General features: G+C 44.9%; 3 protein-coding genes across 8 annotated transcripts in view; 2 read left to right on the top strand and 1 right to left on the bottom strand.

Annotated features, from left to right (window-relative positions):
* The window catches only part of hectd1 (HECT domain E3 ubiquitin protein ligase 1), a 46,146-nt gene extending 41,253 nt beyond the window's left edge, over window positions 1-4,893 (top strand). For all 5 annotated transcript variants that reach the window (XM_022764737.1, XM_022764738.1, XM_022764740.1 and 2 more), the window contains 12 exons: window positions 240-468; window positions 662-744; window positions 858-985; window positions 1,183-1,384; window positions 1,491-1,628; window positions 1,713-2,197; window positions 2,510-2,668; window positions 3,356-3,434; window positions 3,676-3,769; window positions 3,989-4,139; window positions 4,221-4,365; window positions 4,466-4,893. In XM_022764737.1, coding sequence (XP_022620458.1) covers window positions 240-468; window positions 662-744; window positions 858-985; window positions 1,183-1,384; window positions 1,491-1,628; window positions 1,713-2,197; window positions 2,510-2,668; window positions 3,356-3,434; window positions 3,676-3,769; window positions 3,989-4,139; window positions 4,221-4,365; window positions 4,466-4,603 — 2,031 coding nt within the window. In that variant the 3' untranslated portion in view covers window positions 4,604-4,893. The remainder of the gene's footprint in view (window positions 1-239; window positions 469-661; window positions 745-857; window positions 986-1,182; window positions 1,385-1,490; window positions 1,629-1,712; window positions 2,198-2,509; window positions 2,669-3,355; window positions 3,435-3,675; window positions 3,770-3,988; window positions 4,140-4,220; window positions 4,366-4,465) is intronic.
* Window positions 4,894-6,150: 1,257 nt separating this feature from the next.
* On the bottom strand, window positions 6,151-10,273 carry ap4s1 (adaptor related protein complex 4 sigma 1 subunit). Of its 2 annotated transcripts, XM_022764734.1 has the most exons (6): window positions 10,004-10,273; window positions 8,241-8,397; window positions 8,069-8,155; window positions 7,778-7,846; window positions 6,918-6,929; window positions 6,151-6,460 (listed from the first exon to the last, which is right to left on the bottom strand). In XM_022764734.1, exons 2-6 carry the CDS (start codon window positions 8,376-8,378, stop codon window positions 6,332-6,334), a joined length of 435 nt encoding a protein of 144 aa, XP_022620455.1. In that variant the 5' UTR covers window positions 8,379-8,397; window positions 10,004-10,273; the 3' UTR covers window positions 6,151-6,331. The 2 variants fall into 2 exon arrangements, with proteins under 2 accessions (XP_022620455.1, XP_022620456.1); XM_022764735.1 differs by lacking the exon at window positions 8,069-8,155.
* Window positions 10,274-11,254: 981 nt separating this feature from the next.
* Window positions 11,255-16,933, top strand: part of strn3 (striatin 3) — a 20,102-nt gene continuing 14,423 nt past the window's right edge. Inside the window, exon 1 of the mRNA XM_022764720.1 lies at window positions 11,255-11,540. Coding sequence (XP_022620441.1) covers window positions 11,256-11,540 — 285 coding nt within the window. The 5' untranslated portion in view covers window position 11,255. The remainder of the gene's footprint in view (window positions 11,541-16,933) is intronic.

Here is a 16,933-nt window from a genome sequence, read left to right as displayed (position 1 = left end):
ACACACACACACACTCTCTCTCTCAAACACACACACACACACACACTCACACTCTCAAACACACACACACACACACACACACTCTCTCTCTCAAACACACACACACACTCTCTCTCTCAAACACACACACACACATGCCACAGTTTTAAATAAAAGCTTCATGAGGAAGATGATGAAGAGTCGCATGTGTCTTTGTTAGAAGCCTGACCTCTGACCTCTGCTCTGTTTCCCGCCTCCAGGACTTCTGTGAGCACAGTATCGTTGTCGGTGGGCGTTCTGGCGGTCTGAGCCCAAGTTCGGTTTCAGCCAATCAGAGCAGCGAGATCCTGGGCGCGGCCAGGGAGGCGGCGCAGGCGAAGGCGGGCTGCAGCCAGAACGCCTGCGGGGTGGAGGACGTCTTGCAGCTGCTGCGCATCCTCTACATCATCGGAGGAGACTCCACCTCCAACGCACGCACGCTGCAGGAGGGTACGAACACACACGTTTACACACATACTTGTTGTTCCTGCGGTCCCTGAACGCCAAGACAACAAGTCCATGTTTATCACATTTACTGTGTCACAGGTTTAAAGTTTAAATCAACTTTATAATAACTCTCTAACACTTAAAGAGAAATCAGACTCTGTGTTGGTGGTTTTTGAATTGGAACCTGTGTGTTCAGATGTGGACGAGCTGCAGTTCAACGCGGCGCCAGAAGAATTCACCAGTAAGAAGATCACAACCAAGATCCTGCAGCAGATCGAGGTCAGTCCTGAATGAAGTCGTCTCGTCACAGCAGCTGGTTGTAGTTCACCTGTTAATCTGTGACGGCAGCAGCTTGTTGAACTGCAACGGCTCTTCTTTGGTTTGTTTCCCAGGAGCCTCTGGCTCTGGCGAGCGGAGCGCTGCCCGACTGGTGTGAGCAGCTCACCTCCAAGTGTCCTTTCCTCATCCCCTTCGAGACCCGACAGCTGTACTTCACCTGCACCGCCTTCGGAGCCTCCAGGTGAGTCTGAGGGAGGGACTGAAAGGACCCAGAGATTAACCAGGAAAAGATGGTGAGAGGTTCAGTCCTGATCCGGACCCTGAACCCTCACCACGGTTCCTGGCCTTGACCTCTGACCCAAACAATGTCCACTAACCCCCCCCCCCAACCTCCCTGAGCCTTGACCTTCAGTGACCTCTGTTCCGGTGTGTGTGCAGGGCGATCGTGTGGCTGCAGAACCGGCGGGAGGCGACCATGGAGCGCTCTCGGCCGTCCACGACGGTGCGGCGGGACGACCCCGGAGAGTTCAGGGTGGGTCGCCTCAAACACGAGCGAGTCAAAGTCCCCCGAGGAGAGGCCATGATGGAGTGGGCGGAGTCCGTCATGCAGATCCACGCCGACAGGAAGTCGGTGCTGGAGGTGAGAGGTCGACGCACAACGCAATGTTTCCTCCGTCTTTACTGCTCACAAACAAAATGGAGGAATGAACTGTGTGTGTGTGTGTGTGTGTGTGTGTGTGTGTCAGGTGGAGTTCCAGGGTGAGGAGGGAACAGGTCTCGGTCCGACTCTGGAGTTTTACGCTCTGGTGGCTGCAGAGTTTCAGAGAACGTCTCTGGGCATCTGGTTGTGTGACGACGACTTCCCCGACGACGAGTCACGACAGGTCAGACACACACACAGTCTCAGACGCAACACACACAATCATTCAGGACCACCACAGTGAACTGATCCTGGTCCTGTGTTGCAGGTGGACCTGGGCGGCGGTCTGAAGCCTCCTGGTTTCTACGTGCAGCGCTCCTGCGGCCTGTTCCCGGCCCCGTTCCCTCAGGACAGCGAGGAGCTGGAGCGAATCACCAAGCTCTTCCACTTCCTGGGCGTCTTCCTGGCCAAGTGCATCCAGGACAACCGGCTGGTGGACCTGCCCGTGTCCCAGCCCTTCTTCAAGCTGCTCTGCATGGGGGACATCAAGTCCAACATGAGCAAGCTGCTGTACCAGTCCCGCAGCTCGCCGCAGGGCCACGACCCCGAGCGCCCCCACCTGCAGCCCTTCCTGCTGCTGTCTGAGGTGCAGTCGGAGGCGTCCACCGAGGAGAGCCAGGAGACCTACTCCGTGGGCAGCTTCGACGAGGACTCCAAGTCCGAGTTCATCATGGACCCACCAAAACCCAAACCGCCAGCCTGGTACCACGGCATCCTGACCTGGGACGACTTCCAGCTGGTCAACCCGCACAGGTGAGACAGCTGTGATGATGCATCAACAGCTGTATGACGGTGTTCCCATGTAGCTCACATGCTCCAGCTCTGCTCAAAGGTTCCTGGTATGAACCGTCCTTCCCTTCCCTTCCTTCCCTCCCTTGCATTTTCCTTTCCTTAAATTCTTTCTTTAAATTTACCAAGACGATGTACAAACAGTGGCGTCCTGTATTTAAAACAAAGTGCATCAAACGATGATGATGATTACAACATAAACAACACAGACTGATAAACAAACATGTTTACTGGTAATCAGATGTTTGTGACCCGACACGTGACTGTTCCCCGCAGAGCGAGTTTCCTGAAGGAGGTCAAGGAGCTGGCGGTGAAGAGGAGGCAGATTCTGGCCAGTAAGAGTTTATCAGAGGACGAGAAGAACACCAGGCTGCAGGACCTGATGCTCAGGAACCCGCTCGGCTCCGGACCCCCCCTCAGCATCGAGGACCTCGGGTAAAACGCACAGATGATGATGACAAACTTTATTTCTAGAGCTTTCACAATAATATTACAAAGTGTTTTACAGAGGAACAATGACATGAAATCACTTAAAAACTGGAGCCAGCAAATGAAAACCCACTAATAAAACTGTCTGAAATAAACAGGAAGTAGAACAACAACAAAATCACCAAATAAAACAAATTTAATAAAGTAAAAACAGTGACATAAAACGTGCAGCTAGGAAATGAAATCTAATCACATCTAATAAACGATGTGAGAGATTCTGCAGAGTATCATGAATGATGCATTTAAAGGCCAAGACAAAAGTATGTATATCCCAGTGTGACACGTCTGATATCAACACTTTTAATTTAAGATAAGAGTCGAACCTGCTGAAGCTTAAACTGAGAACAGACGAGACAAAACATGAATCTGTGGAAGTGACGACGAAAAGTTTTAAAGTTTCAAAAAAGAAACTTATTTTATAATGAGGCAATTTTATTCTGAGAAAAGGCTCCGCTCAGGTGAGACACTATCAACAGGTGAGTCGGGTTCAGTTAGCTGGGCTCATGTCAAACACCCAAACTGATTACTGATTGAGATTTAACATACTTCAGGTATTGAACACACCAGCGTTGTTGAAAGAAGGGTGCATTGTGGGAGTTGTGTCTCACCTCCTCCTGTTGTGTCTCTCTGCAGGTTAAACTTCCAGTTCTGTCCGTCCTCAAAGGTTCACGGTTTCTCTGCAGTGGATCTGAAAACAAACGGAGACGATGAGGTGAAAACAAACATCTGATCTGCAGCAGGAAATGTTGTTTTGTTTACATGTTCATTAACTTTGTGAAACCATGATGAGGGTTCTCTGCTGCTGCGGATGAACGAACGTATGCAGTTCACAGAACCTCAGGTTTTCTGCTGTTTATGAAAAACTGATGCACAAAGTTCAGCGTGAAATGGAATTGCATCTAAAGTTTTCTGTGTGTGTGTGTGTGTGTGTGTTTTAATGTGTGGATGTTCAGATGGTTACCATGGAGAATGCAGAGGAGTACGTGGAGCTGATGTTTGATTTCTGTATGCACACTGGCATCCAGAAACAGATGGAGGCCTTCAGAGGTAAACACACAGCACATGGCTGCACCACGGTCACATGACAGTAACACCACGGTCACATGACAGTAACGACTGAGCTACCTGTAATGACTTCACAGCTGTTTTTGTCGCAAATCAGATGAACTGACAAGGCCCCCCCTTCCTCCCCCTCCTCCTCTCCCCCGCCCCCCCCTCTCCTCCCCCCCCCCCCCCCCCCCCCCCCCCCCCTCTCCTCCTCCTCAGAGGGTTTTAACCGAGTCTTTCCGATGGAGAAGTTGAGTTCCTTCAGCCACAAGGAGGTTCAGATGATCCTCTGTGGCAACCAATCACCTTCCTGGACTGCTGATGACATCATCAACTACACTGAACCAAAGCTGGGTTACACCAGAGACAGGTAGGCGATCACACACCTGAGGACTCACCTGCTGCACATTTCCACCTGTAGATAACACTAATCCCCCCCCCCCCCCTCCAGTCCTGGCTTCCTGCGGTTCGTCAGAGTTCTGTGTGGGATGTCGTCTGACGAGAGGAAAGCCTTCCTTCAGTTCACCACCGGCTGCTCCACGCTGCCCCCCGGTGGCCTGGCCAACCTGCACCCCCGTCTCACCATCGTCAGGAAGGTGAGCTGCTGCTCCTCCTCTTCTTCTTCTCTTCCTCCTGTTCTTCAGATAAATGTTTTCTCTGATGATCCAGATGTGACTGTTGCTTCCTCCTCCTCAGGTCGACGCCACAGACTCCAGTTACCCATCAGTCAACACGTGTGTTCACTACCTGAAGCTTCCTGAATATTCCTCTGAGGACATCATGAGGGAGCGTCTCCTCGCTGCCACCATGGAGAAAGGCTTCCACCTCAACTGACCTCCTCCTCCTGCTCCTCCTGCTCCTCCACCGCCGCCGCCACCGCACTGAGCATGCTCCTCTAGTCTTCTGTCTGTCGCCACCCGCCGCGTGATTGACAGATCAGCCAGCCAATCCAAACCAGCCGAGCGACTGACCGCTGGAGGAGGATGAAGAGGAGGATGAGGAAATGAAAGAAGCTGTGCTGCCTCCTCACACCCTTAACACCTCCTTCACTTGTCTCCTTCATCTTCATCAGCAGCGACATCCTCCTCCTCCTCACCCACCTGAGCAGCTGCTGGTTTCTGCAGGCTGGCTGCTGTGTGTGTGTGTGTGTGTGTGTGTGTGTGTGTGCGCGTGTGCGTGCGTGTGTGCGTGCGTGTTGACCCTCCTCCTCCTCCTCCCCCTCCCCCTCCTCCTCTCTGTTCTCAGTTTAGCGCCTGGTTTGACTCGTAGCTTCAGTTTTCGGTTCCTCCTCCACACAATCATGCCCCGTCCCCTCCTCCTCCTCCTCCTCCTCCTCCTCCTCCTTTTTGTTTTTATTTTTTGTTTTATTGCTTTTCGTTTCCGTGTGTGTGTGCGACAGTTTTCGGGTTGTTTCTGACCGGCTGTAAAAGGTCAAAGGTCAGAGTGCATTTGGTGTTTTCTTTTACAATGAAGCTATAGAGACAGAAACACTGGTCGAGTGCGAGGCACATCGAAGAGAAAACAGAAAAAGCGTAAGAAGCTCTGCTCTCCCTTGTATTTTCTTTGTATATTATAAACATTTATTTAACTCAAGTTGCAGTTTGAGGTAAACAGATATTTTCAAATGTGTATGCTCCAAAAAAATAATCATTAAAATGTTTGCAAAGTATGAAGTAAAGATGGAGTCCTGTGGTTTGTGGAGGGAGTCCTTCATCATCATCCTTCCAGCTCCACACTCTCGTCATCATCGTCATCATCATCATCATCAAGCTGAGGGGAACTAACCACGACTGGTTAAATCCTGTGGAGTGGCTCTTTAAACTCCAGAGGCACAAAACACCTTAAGTTTGACACTTCAGGTTTAATTTCTCCTCAGCTGAGGGAGTTACTGAAGGGTGTTGCACAAAATCTCTTCAAAGTTTTCCTTAGTTATGGGAAAAATTGAGGCATTTTCAGCAGTGAAAGAGATTTTACAGCAGTAAAATACTACTGTTTCCATGGAGACCGTTGATTTGCTGCCATTAAAGAAGCCTCTATCTCTGCAGCATCAAACCACAGAGCATCATTGACTGCAGAGGAACGAGGAGTGATCAGCTCTAGACGGACAAATCAGAAACTGATCAAACCGATCAATTCTATAAAGCATAATCAATTCCTGGTCGTTGAGGGTCCATCAGGTTCTTCATGACGTGTTGAGGTTCAGATACAATCACAGGAACCTGAAGTTCTTCTCCTCAGTTTGATCTGAACTAAGTGATTCCTTAAGATAAGGAGAAGCCTTAATATAGAAATAGATGAAACAGATTAGACAGAAGTTTATAGATGAAATGGATCCAGATGTTTTTGTTACATTCAGTAAATCACTGGTCAGTAGACTGATATTAAATATTAGTGATTGATTGATTTATTGGCATTAGAACATCGGCACCTTTTTAAATTCAGACTGTCATCACAGGGTTGCGGGTTTGATTCCCAGCAGTTTACAGTCCTTCGGTCTCCACCTGCTCATGTGAGTGAGGAAAAGTCTGTGACATCATTTCCTGGGAACGACAAAAAGCGGTCTCAGCCGTCGGCCATCTTGTCGAGGGCGGTGAGCGGAGCGAGGACTCGGCTCTTGTTGGTCTCCACGATGTGTCCGTTCTGGATCATCTCGTCCAGGATGATGTGAACTCGGTCCAGGTTGAACATGATCTGATGACGAGGCCGAGTCAAGGAAACCAAACAAAAACAAACGCGCCTGCAGAAGTCTGCTGAAAGGTGGAGTTTGCTCAAGAGCTCCAGAACAGATGTTTTAAATTCACAGTTAAGGATTATTTGAATTATTGCTTCTATAAAACGTCGTCATGAGACTCCAAAACATTCACTTTGTGATCATTAGAAACAGAACACGGTCCCGTTTGAGAAGCAAGAGTTAAAATGTAAAAACTAGAATACTGATAAAACATGAAATATGTAAAATAAAGTTTTTTAAATGAGAAAACATTCAGTGATTATTCGTTAAATCTCCGACAACATCACAGTGAAGAACTGACAAACACATCGAGAGACTTAAACACGACTCGTTCACTTCCTGTAGAGAACTGAGCCTTTTCTATAATCAATATATTGACACTTGTTATCGGTGTGATGAGATCAGAGTCAAGGATACGTCCAGTTCACTCTGTTGGGAAACAAACACACAGATGATTATCAGACTGATGTTCACACAGGTGTGTGTAGTTATTTGTGTGTGTGTGAGTTTTTTTTTTTTTAATCTAAATCAGCGGTTCCCAAACTTTTCCAACTCATGGCCACTTCATCTCAAAAATGTTGACGGCTCACATCCGACCCCGTAACAACACAGGAGAATAAATCTGTTTTCTTTCCGAGTCTCTGGTTTTATCCATCGATGTGATCGTTTAGCTTAAATCAGGCTGAGAGATCAAACAAGTGGAGATGTGGTCCAACACAGAAGCTCCTGTCATTGACTGATCACTGTTTTAATATGAGAGAAAAAAAGGAGTTTTTAAACATTTTAAATGTCAGTTTGATTTAAAACATTTAAAAACATTAATTATTTATATATTTATTTTTTTATTTACATCTTTACACCAAAATTGTTCTGTTCTGTTTATCAAATGAATTGTCGACCCACTTGCAGTACCTTCGTAGCCCACCAGTGGGCCCCGCCCCACAGGTTGGGAACCACTGACCTAGACATATAAACACTTTGATTTAAACCCTAATGACACATGGACGGATTAGTCAACAGGCCCCGGGGCCTCTGACCCACAGGGGCCCGTCGTCTCCCCCCATGACTCATCCCGTCATTCTGTCTATAAAAAGCTCCACCTCACTTTGTTCCAGGTCAGAGTTCATGAAGGAAATGAGACACTCATCTCTGATTGATCAGCGTGTATCTGCTCATCGCACAGACAGGTGTGTGCAGACAGGTGTGTGCAGACAGGTGTGTGCAGACAGGTGTGTACAGACAGGTGGCGTGTTCAGTTGTGTCAGCAGTGAACTCACCACTCGGCTGAAGTATTTATCCAGAACCTCCACAAAGTTGTGGACCAGCTCGTAGATGGACAACTCGTTCTGTGGGAGACCGGAGGACACACACACTGACTCACACACAGTGTATGAATGAACCCAACACACAACAACACACACTGAACATTTCAAATCAAACATCTCAGATTTGCAGCTAAAAAATCTTTAGAGTCTCGGGTTGTTTCCAATATGTTTGATTGTTTCTAATCAATTATTTCAATGTAACTTTATTATCTATTTATTGTTGTTTCTATAGCTACGCCTCACCTCTGTGTCTGTGACTCCGACCACGATGTACAGAGCGGCGTACTGACGATAGACCAGTTTAAAGTCTTTATACTCCACAAACGAACACTGGAAACAGACGGGAGCAGTTCAGGGAACACGGCGCTGTTTTTACACCGGTTTCAAACCTAAACCTCGTGTGTACTTCAGGTACCTGGTCTTTCTTGCGGCTCAGGCAGCAGCGGACCACGTCGGACTCCAGCGCCGCTCTCCTGCTCAGCTCCACAGGCTGGTAATACCTGGACAGTCTGGTCTGGCCCTGCCGGTTCACCATCAGCACGAACTTGATCATCCTGTGATCGGACGCCGGCCTGAAACACAGCAGAGGGACGGAGCTGTCAGGAGTTCAGAGCTGAAACGTCACTTCAGCAGTTGGTCCTTCAACGGATAAAGAACCAGCAGCTACTTTAATAATCGATTAAAGACAAGTGTTAAGATCTAATCTTTGCTTTTTTTGTGAAAACCAGCCACTTTAACTTCTTTGACACTGAAGATGTGTTCAGTGAGAAAATATAATTGGAATTTAGAGTCTTCTGACACCTGTGACGAGAGGCCGCAGGTAAACACAGAATTATTAACTGGAAAGCTTCGGGTTTTTAAAGGTTTGTCAGACAAAACAAACAATATGAGAATCATCGCAGGTGTTTTTCTTTATTTTCTCCAAAGCTGTTGTCTCTGTTTTTAGCTCATTGTAGCCTTTAAAGCCTCAGGTTTTCAGCCTCAGTAAAATGAAGACTTCCTGCTTTTCTCAGAGTAAAAACCACAGTGGGCTGGATCTTTGGGTTTTGGACCATTGGTCAACAGGACATCTGAAGAAGTCACCTTGGACGTTTAGTCTATGACTCGACCGATGGCTGCAACTGCCAATTATTTTCATCAGTTGCTAATCTGCTGACCATTTTCTTGATTAATCAATCAATAATATATGTAATATGAAAAAATATCATTCAGTTTCTCTGAGGCCACAGTGACGTCTTCAAACTGCTTGTTTTGTCCGACTAACAGGTCAAAGATATTCAATGTACATTTACATATGAGAAAGGTAAACGGCAAATCTTCATATTTGAGAAGCTGCAACCACATAGAAGTTTTTGTTTGAAAAAGGAAAATGTTCAAATGTTTAAGTGATGAATTATAAAAAATACGTGTAAATTAATTTTCTTTCAATCGCCTAATCATAGTGAACCTCTAAAGAACATAGTAAAAAAATAGCACATTTTAGTTTCCCACAGCTCAGATTCCTTTTTATTCAACTAAAAGTCCAAAATCCAGATTTTTAGTTTGTTATTGTTATAAGACTCAAAAAAAGCATCACACTCCCACATTAGTGAAGCTGGAACCAGACGATTTTATTCTGCCTTAAATTATCAGGAGCAGTACTGACTGTTTCTGACATGTTATAAACAAATTTATCCATTAATAACAAGAAAATAATCAGAAGATTAAATAAAAATGAAAGTATGCTAATTGTTAGTTGCAGCCATAATAATCTCATCAGATTTTTTTTATATCCTATGATACTGATACTACGATGGTCAAAGGGCAAACCTGTCTGTTAAATCCTACATTTACATTTCCTGTTTTTTATGCATTTACTGTTAAAGGTCGATATAAACATATTCACAAAGCGGGATGGGGACATGTTTTTTAATGAAGCCTTGATTTTTGATTTTATATATTTATAACACTTGATATTTGAAGACAAATTGTCACATAATAAACTAAACTTTATCACACTGAGAAGCTGCGTTTACGGCTTCTATTTGGGGTGTCCGAGGAGCTATTGAAGGCGTCACACATGTAACCCGTGGTGCAACCGTTAATAACGTCTTTTTAAATGTAGTTTAATGCTGATACATGACCGTTAAACTGTGTCCTGTGTCAGTTATTAACGATATTAACGTTTCTTTGACTTACCGGCGGCTTGTCTCTAAACTGCGGCTAAATGAGCCCCATCACTCAGGCTAAAAACAACCGCAGGCTAACTGCTGTTCGCTCCTTTCAGTCATAGCCTAAATTGTTATAATCTGTTCTAATTTAATCTAATCGAGGCGTCCCGCTGGTTCAGAACCTGAAAGTCAAATATGAGTCAAATTAAAGTTAAATAAAAATGAAACAAAAGGGAAGTTTCCGTTTCCAACGATAGGAAGCTAACAAGAGCTGTTAGCATTTCTAACGCATGCTCAGTTGAGCCCTGAACTGGTGCGTTTATGGATACCAGAACAAATAGTAAATAAGAGTTTAAGTGTTCAGCCCAGATTTTTTTTTTCTTCCTAACGTTATTACTGTTTGCCATAGACAGACAAAAACAAATAACACGGGAAATGCACTGTTAAAATTTGAGGTAAAAAGGATTTATTTATAGAGGATTTACAGTTTATTCCCAAGTGGCATTATTAAGATCTGATTCTCACAGCTCTTAAAGCCCTACACCTATAAAGCCCTTCGATATTTTGGACTGTGTGTGATGGCTTGCAGCCTGATGCTTGCAGTTCTGTTTATTTATTTAAATGTATGATTATCTACATTTGTAGCTTCCGTGTGGTTTTACTTTGTGTGTTCTTCTGCTGTTTCTTTTGTTTTCTACTGGTTTGATTTGGTCTTTGTCAAACCAGGGTCATTATCACTACCACCTGCGCTGGTCACAGTGGGCAGGTAAAAACCCCTGAGGTGTAATAGTGTAATATGGTTTGTCCAGACTGGGGAAGGTATTTATATCTCTCTGTATGTGTTTATAAGCAAGTCATGGGATTTGAAATCAGGATTAGAAATTGGGATTTCCTACGTTTTTCCCCGCACGATGAATGAGACACAATGTATTTGGATGACAGGGAAAAATCAGGATGATGTGTCCCGTCATGCAGCGCGGCCGGGTCCCCCCCCCCCCCCCGCGCTCGTCGGATCCAGGGAGAGAGAGAGAGCAGTAATGGCGGCCGGTTAGACCCATACACCGACACCGCGTCCGCAACCAGCCGCTCTCACCGCAGCCCTCCGGGGGCAGCCAGCCTCTCACGTCGCGGCGGAGCCTGCGATACAGACACGGAGCGGAGACACGGGCTTCAGGGGGGACGGGAATCCTTTAGTGGACCGCTGCTGTCTGGGACTTTCCTTCTACTTTTCTAAAAAAAAAAAAAAAAAAAAAAAAAAAAAAAAAAAAATTAAAAAAAACATGGATGAGCACCCCGGCGGAGGAGGAGGGGTCGGAGCGGGCGCTCCACGACAGCCTCCGCCGCCGCAGCAGCAGCAGCCGGGAAGCAACAGCAGCGCTAATCCGCCGATCGGTGGCGGAGGAGGAGGTGGCGGTGGAGGAGTCATGGTGCCACACCAACCGGACGAGCTGCCTCGGCCGCAGCAGCAGTACACCATCCCCGGCATCCTGCACTACATCCAGCATGAGTGGGCCCGGTTCGAGATGGAGCGGGCGCACTGGGAGGTGGAGAGGGCCGAGCTCCAGGTTAGCCCGCTTAGCATAGCTTAGCTTAATTTAGAACTAAATGCCTATCAGTCTCAGAACAACAACAACAACCGGGGGACTGTGTCGAGTCGAATGGATGCTGAAAAGAAAGTTGACAACGTTAACCAGGAAATTCGCCACATTTATACGTTTCCATTTTTACATTTAAGTGAAAAATCACCGCACATCAAATCCAAATGTTTGTAACCTAGCGGCTAAAGCTAACGGGTCATTGAATAACGGAATTCCCTGGGTTACAGTTAGCTCGACTGGAGCTAACCTTTAGCTACAACGGTGTAGCACTGTTGTTGTCACTTTCCTCTGATTTTCTAATGGGTTTGTAGCCCCCCCACTTTTATTTGGGACGTCAGATGTTGGTAAAGGAGAAGTGAATCCAGCTGACAGTCAGCTAATATCCACATGCAGCCATTTTGGTTTGTCACGCTAGCTAAGTTAGCTGGTGGCTAGCAGAGTTAGAAGAAGTACTCAGGTTCTAAAACTGAAGTAAAAGTACAAAAAGTTAGGTGTGAAAATACTCCAGTACAAGAGTAAACGTAACGTATTCTAGATTAGAAAAGAAACACTGAATTAAATCAGAATATCCTCAGTGAAGTTAGTTTTTACTATCAGAATATAAAGTGATATATTTAGCTGAAAGTATCATAAGTAGTGACAGTGGTGGGCTAAGTATTTAGATCCTTAGGTAAAAGTACACAAATATTTACAGGTAAATAATAAGTACAAGTATCTGTTTCATGAATGATGTGCTGTCAAATATTATATTAATAGATGGTAAACACTGACCAATAACACTACATTAATGTGTATAATTTTGCTGTCACAGTTAATGAGGTAGAGCTAGTTTATATTTTTAAAAGAAAAAAGATATTGATTATGATTTTACTAGATAACCTGTTTTACATTATCTCCACATTATCAAAATAAATAAACAAAAAAAGCTCTCCTAACCACAAGAACTAAAAGAGGAACCTACATGATGAATAAAATATTGACATTAATTATCATTAAAGTAATGTGATCCTCACTATTATCAAATGATATGAAAATTCTGTTTGGTAGTTTAATTTATGACAAGGCATCATTTTAATTATACAGCACCTTTTTTATGTCAAATCTTATAAGTTCAACTAATAACTACTACTGCCAAACAAATGTTAGTGGTGTAAAAAGATTACTCTCTGAAATGTATTATTGTCTATTACTGAAACCATGTGATTCAACAAGAAAATAATCAGCAGATTAATCATTATTTGGAGCCCAACATCAGACCTTTTATCAGGGTGTAATTCAGTGTGTGGACTTGTTCATTCAGGCTTCTGGTGTGTATGTGAGACGGAGTTAAGTGCTGAAATGTGTGAAATGTGGCACAGTTCATGTCTTTGTCATAACACACCCTACAGCAGGTTGACTGTGTGTGTGTGTGTGTGTGTGTGTGTGTGGTTGTAATGACAGGCTCTCAGTACGCAGTGTGTGTGTACGTGTTTGCTCTGCTCTGACTTGTTGTGGTGTGACACTGGATGCCTTCAGCATGACTCTGTCAGAGCTCCTGATAAGAGGCGAACGTACAGTCGGCCGCTGAAGTTTGAACAGAACAAACGAGTGAAGGTGTCAGTGTTCCTGTATGTGAGCGTTTACTGTCGGAGGGCGACCAATAAACTGATCATATGATCTGTAATGATGCTTTATTGATACCTCAGAACCAAGTATCACAGTTTTACACTTTTAGGAGGAAAGTTGAAAAGGTTAGGTTTATTTAAAAGCACATGAGCTTTCTGGCATTACATTAGTTTAGAAAATACCACTTACAGCTTCTCTTACAGTTTAGTTGTTTTGTCCCAGACCCAAAGATATTCAGTTCACTGTCAGTTATTACAAAGAGAAGCAACAAATTCTCTCATTTGAGAAGCTGAAACCAGAGATTGTTTTTTTTTTTTTTTTTTTTTTTGCTTTAAAAAAATAACTGAAATGATAAAATCTCTGTCTCAGATTTTCTGCTTTTCTTTTGTATCGTAAACTGAATCTTTTGGCCTGTTTAACAAATTAAAACATTTGAAAATGTAATTTAATGTAACCAGACACACAATCCTGGTCCCTGATGCTGGTCTCCTCTGAAAGGAAACTCCTTAAACTTTACAACTAAATAATCAGAGCGAGTAGAAGAGACACAGAACCAAAGTTAGAGGCACAAACATGGTAGAAATGTACGTTTGTTTTTTTTGTTTTTGTTTTTTTCCCTCGCCTCATTAAAAAGTGAATCTATGGCCTCCAGTTGGATCTTTAGTGTGGAGCCACAAGTCTGAACCAATCCTGTGTCACAGCTGTTGCAGTGATATAGATCCTAAAATGCTTTGCACAGATAGAATCAGGAGACATGGAGCTTTCAAACAATGTAGAATCAGTCAAGGTTGTGTGAAGACTGAGTCCATTACAGACCAGAACACGCCTGAAGCAGCTCTATCAAGACCAGCGTCATTGTAACGTTGGTGTAGTCGGTCACTTGACACAGGTGTTGTGTTGTCTTAAGGTTGTGTTCACGTTAGATCAGATTATTGAGAGCCGGACTAACGTTGTCGGTTTGTTGACCAAGGTTTTTAAGGTGAGAGAAAGATGGAAAAACATCTTTAAGTTTTCATACAATGCAGAAAAACAGGAATCCTGCATTTCCTTCTCCATTCCTGCACGACTCCTTTTTGTCAACATCCGTTCCACAAAGAAAAACCCTGAGGACTCTGTTGTTGTTAGAAACCACACAGACACTTTTTAATCCGTTATTGGTCTAATTTGCCTAATCTGCCTGCTGCTGCAGACGTGGTGGAAACAGACACAAACACTCTGAGGTCCCTGTGTGTTCCTCAGTTTAGTTTCTGGGACTATTTGGACTAAAAAGTCTTAAACTCTTAAACCTGTGCGAGAGAACTTCCAAATATCACGTTGTCTTAAGAGCGTCTTTACTCCGCCACCGTTTGAGCTACAGACCTGCCGTTTTTTCTCCTGAAACTAAAGAATCAGCGCTTTCTATCAAGCCACTGCTCGTCAGTGTGAGTCACTGACTTCGATCTTTACACTGACATCAAAAGTTAGGAAATATTTGGAGTAGTTTTACCGTTTGTGTGGCGCATTGCTGCTCTCGGTCTTTGTGTTAATTGATCGATTGTCATCCGCCATCTTTGCTCCTGATGTCTAGAGTCACTCAATTCTACATCGCTAAAGGCTCCAGTTGGTGTTGTCACAGCCAATCAGAGCGTTTGATTCAGAGGCTTGGCTGTTAATTGATTGTATAAGCAGAGTGAATGGGAGCAGTGCTGTTTTACTCTGAGGTCAGAGCGAGGAGAAGTTGTTCAGTTTATTGTAGAGACAGAAAACAGAAGGATGTGACCAGTCAGATATTTAGTGTAACTATGGATTATCAGCCTGTCTGTTGGTACCTGTAGTATTTATTGATAAGTCAGTGTGATGTTTGGGCTTGTGGTGAAACTAGGACGTCTTGGCTCTGAGAGTCTCTGCGGCCTCTTCCTCCATCACAGTGAAACGACCCCGATGGTTCAGTTTGTTCTTGTTTGCTGTGTAAACTGGGCAGAGTCGACAGACGGAGCCCTGCCTGCAGTTTCAACATGGTTTCATCCAGGAGGAGGACTCGATCCCTCCACGACGTCCCGCTTCATTTCACCCTGTACGTACAGTCCTGTCTGTGGTGGTGGAGCAGCTTCAGCTCCGGTTTGAAATCAGCAGCAGTGAAGATGTTGAAGCAGGAAGCAGCAGCAGATGAGTTTTATGGTCCCGGCTTGTTAAAAGGACCTGAGCTGTAAAATATTGATGCTAGGTCTGTATCTGCCGCCATTAGAGCGAGCTGGAGGAAGTGAGGAGACGACAGGAGGCAAGACTTCTGATGCTGACCAGCTCCACGCCTCAGATCTCTGGCTTGCACATTTAAAGTGGGAGACTTTTAACTTGAAGTTGTGTCAGTTTCCTTGTGGCAGCGCGTCAAAGTAAAACTGGACACAGAAAGTGATGACAGTCCGAAATGACTGAAGTTTGACTGACCCTCAGTCAGCTGAGAGACCAGTTTGAGTTTGAGGAAAGGAATCCAACGCAGTGTGAGGTTCTGGTTCTGGTTTTGTTGGAAGTAGAGCTGCTTGTTCATGGCAAAAATCATCAACAAGATAAACAATAAGACAGAACGACGACAAATTATCACCCGACCGCTGCTGGATCTTTGAAGCAGGAAATGAATCGGCTATAAAAATGGTTGTGGATGATTTTTGTCAATCGATTAATCAAGCAGTTGTTTCAACTCTAATTTACACAGATGTCAATAAATCTAATATCATCAGGTGGTGTATTTACCTGGCTGATGTGCCTGACTCTACTACAGAGTGGTGTCAGCAGGGACAGTATAAACATGCAGCATCTTCCATCTTTCTTCTCCCCACCAGAGGTGAAGATGAGGAGGTTCCAGCTTCATCACTTGAAGCCTCTGTACATGACGGATGTCTGAAACTTACAGATCCTCACGCTGCTGATAAAAAATTGTTGTTGTTGTCATGACAATAGTCGCTGTGGCCGAAGTGTCTTTATTCAGACCAGCTAGCGGTCCAGTCTTCAGGACTGTGGTTCTAGAGAGACGAGCGCTCGGCCCCGTGTGGGGGGGGGGGGGGGGGGGGGGTGGGGGGTGGGGTTGAGGTACAGGTGAGGCACAGTTAAAGACGTCTCAGGTATCAAAACACTGCACTGAGGTTTATGATATTCACTGTGGAAAGGACCCCAGTGGAGAAACAGGAATACCAGGAATGTGTGCTTGCATGTGTTTGATTGGCCGGAGCAGCTGGATGATGTCAGGTTGAGCTTTTCTCCCAGACGACCCTGAGGTTTTTTTTTTTGTGTTAACACGCCACTGTGCTGACGGACTGGAAANATTATCACCCGACCGCTGCTGGATCTTTGAAGCAGGAAATGAATCGGCTATAAAAATGGTTGTGGATGATTTTTGTCAATCGATTAATCAAGCAGTTGTTTCAACTCTAATTTACACAGATGTCAATAAATCTAATATCATCAGGTGGTGTATTTACCTGGCTGATGTGCCTGACTCTACTACAGAGTGGTGTCAGCAGGGACAGTATAAACATGCAGCATCTTCCATCTTTCTTCTCCCACCAGAGTGAAGATGAGGAGGTTTCAGCTTCATCACTTGAAGCCTCTGTAATGACGGATGTCTGAAACTTACAGATCCTCACGCTGCTGATAAAGATTGTTGTTGTTGTCATCTTGAAGTCGCTGTGGGGAAGTGTCTTTATTCAGCCAGCTAGCGGTCCATCTTCAGGACTGTGGTCTAAACGAGCGCTCGGCCCCGTGTGGGGGGGGTGGGGTGGGGT

Source organism: Seriola dumerili, unplaced genomic scaffold (assembly GCF_002260705.1).
Source record: "Seriola dumerili isolate Sdu_G_001 unplaced genomic scaffold, Sdu_1.0 BDQW01000565.1, whole genome shotgun sequence".
Taxonomy (NCBI): domain Eukaryota; kingdom Metazoa; phylum Chordata; class Actinopteri; order Carangiformes; family Carangidae; genus Seriola; species Seriola dumerili.
The sequence above is the reverse complement of the archived record's forward strand: the minus strand, read 5'-3'. Positions and strand labels throughout refer to the sequence as shown.